General features: G+C 36.7%; 1 protein-coding gene across 1 annotated transcript in view; it reads left to right on the top strand.

Annotated features, from left to right (window-relative positions):
* Nucleotides 1–1,180: 1,180 nt before the first annotated feature.
* The window catches only part of LOC136800405 (serine/threonine-protein kinase Nek1-like), a 10,966-nt gene continuing 9,405 nt past the window's right edge, over nt 1,181–2,741 (top strand). The window contains exon 1 of the mRNA XM_067057064.1: nt 1,181–1,597. Coding sequence (XP_066913165.1) covers nt 1,181–1,597 — 417 coding nt within the window. The remainder of the gene's footprint in view (nt 1,598–2,741) is intronic.

The raw sequence follows: 2,741 nt of genomic DNA, 5'->3' as shown, positions 1-2,741 counted from the left end.
AATAAAAATGAACTTCAAACTGAAAAAGGGAAAAAAGGAAGAAAACTGGGAACTTTATTTTTTCGTTAAACGTTTCTTCAATCTTCGAAGACAAAATTGACCCATGGAAAAAAAATTTCATCTATGCAGTTCTTTGAAATGAAGCAAAATATTTCCAACCCGGTTCAATTAAACTGGGTATTCGGGGCTATTACGTCACTTTCGTTTTCGACCCCGTTCATTTGCCAATGGTCGCAAGTGAAAAATACCCCGTTCATTTGCCAGGATGTGCCTGACTGGCGTTCGATCGTCGATTTATTGACCCCTGGATTGTTCATCACATAATTTCTACAGGAAATCGAAAGTAATTTCATTCGGCTTGTGATGTTTGAGAGCTTGGATGTTGGGAAGCTGCAAGAATAAAGCCAGACGATCTCAATCGAACTGAATCGACGATCGAACCAGTCAAACAACAATCGAATATTACCCAGAATTTTGACTTTCGATTGAGATTCGATTGCGTTCGACAATCGAATTTCAATCGGTCGATTGCGTTCGATTTGGTTCGATTGTCGATTCAGCGAAGGTAAAAAATAATCCTGACGGTAAATTATTCTCCTGGGAATACAGCCACCAAATGATCAAATCGAAACAATGATAATGTGTGACGTCATAAGTACTGCTTTTCAGTTTGCGTGTTTTGAAAGTTTGATGTGTGTACTCCGTCTTCGTGGAATTTCTTAATGGCATTAAAACAGAATATGCTATGTCTTTAAGATCAAATTTATAAAAGGCTTTTGTTGTTCTGTGAATATTTCTTTTTGGATTAAGAAATTCAATCTTTTATTGTTTTAATGATTATATATAATATTTATTTATAAGATGCTTTGTTGTCTTTTTAATCTTTGTGTAAACTTGCATATGTTTTGCATACTTTCCAACTAAATCCAACCACGGCTTTTTCGTTCGTTTATGGATTCAGAAGCGGGCGTTCATGCTTGAGTCAGCTTTTGGAACAATATGACCTGATACTAAATATATTGGACGAAGATGCTAATGCGGATGTTGTGTACCTAGATTTTTCAAAGGCTTTTGACAAAGTAGACCATTCAATTGTCCTACGAAAAATAAAGAAACTAGGAATAGATGGAAAATTATTACAGTGGCTTCCTAACAGAGAGAAAACAATCAGTGCTAATGAATGGTGTCACTTCTGGTCACTTCTGAATCACAACAGGTCATTTCAGGAGTCCCTCAAGGTAGTGTTTTGGGACCTTTGATTTTCCTCATATTGATTGGGGATATTGACAAGGAAGTGGTGCACAGCTTTCTCAAATCCTTTGCTGATGACACTCGCGCCACAAAGGAAGTCAAAACTCTAGAAGATGCTGTCCTACTTCAAAAAGATCTTGATAGAATATATAAATGGGCGGATGACAACAATATGAAGCTGAATGATATAAAATTTGAACTCTTGCGCTATGGAAAGAACCGTGAGATCAAGACTCAAACAAGCTATACATCACCGTCTGGTGTTGAGATTGAAAACAAAGATGTTGTGAAAGACCTTGGAATTCTGATGGACAGCAATTGCACATTTCAGAAGCAAATTACTGCAGTAATCGAAAAGGCTAAAAACTTAACATATTGGATCCTGAGAACTTTTTTTTCACGATCTTTAAATTGTATGATCGTACTATATAAATCATTGGTGATACCAATATTAGAATATTGCTCCGTTCTGTGGAGCCCAAATGCAGTTGGTCTCATTCAGAGACTTGAAGATATTCAAAAGTCCTTCTTACAAAAGATAAATGGCACCCCAAACAATTATTGGGAGTGTCTAAAACAGACAAAAATTTACTCACTTCAAAGGCAAAGAGAACGCTACAGAATAATGTATGTCTGGAAGGTGATGGAAAAGATTGTACCTACTGTAAATGGTATCAAAACCACTGAAAACCCCCGGCTGGGCCGGATGTGTACACTGTCAATTCCAAAGAACCAAACATCAAAATTTAGAGACAGCACACTTGCAGTGCAAGGTGCAAAACTTTTTAATGCTATGCCAAAGAGCATCAGAAACCTCAAAAACATTTCTATCGATAAATTCAAAAGAGCTCTGGACACACACCTTAAGTCTATCCCAGATGAACCCCAGATCCATGGATATACTGGGTGCAGGAGAGCTAATTCTAATTCAATAATTGAAATGAAAAATATCTGCTGAGATTCTTTTTCTTTCGACAGATTGATCACACAGAGGCGTAGTTCACCAAGAACCTTACCTTAAGCAGGATGCTCAAACAACTACACAAGTAACACAAGTAACAAGTTCCTCTATTTTTGCAAACAATTCAAGATGGCGGATGGAAAGGCGAAAAGGTCTATTGCTGAGTACAGGAGAAAAAAAATTGACATTCAAAATGGCGGCCAAGCCGACGCTGATAACTATAAAAAATCTTCGTTTTTCAATCAGCTATTGCAGCTCACAATAAATCAATGAAATAATTTGAAATAAAAAGTAAACAAACCTTGAACCTTTCATGAATCCAAATAAATAAAAGTATTCATCTAAAGTGAAGATTACATTTCAAAATAAAACGATTTCCAAACCAACCTAAAGTCATTGTCTGCCAACTAAAAATTTCTCTGCGGGGTCACTGGCAAGGAGTTACGACTTCAGACTTTAGATTCCAATTCTTGTATAGGCTGCAACTATACTGCCAAATGATCTGTATTACAATGACTTCCAAATGGGT

Source organism: Clytia hemisphaerica, unplaced genomic scaffold (assembly GCF_902728285.1).
Source record: "Clytia hemisphaerica strain Z4C2 unplaced genomic scaffold, Clytia hemisphaerica genome assembly, whole genome shotgun sequence".
Classification (NCBI taxonomy): domain Eukaryota; kingdom Metazoa; phylum Cnidaria; class Hydrozoa; order Leptothecata; family Clytiidae; genus Clytia; species Clytia hemisphaerica.
This window is presented reverse-complemented; position numbering and strand designations above follow the sequence as displayed.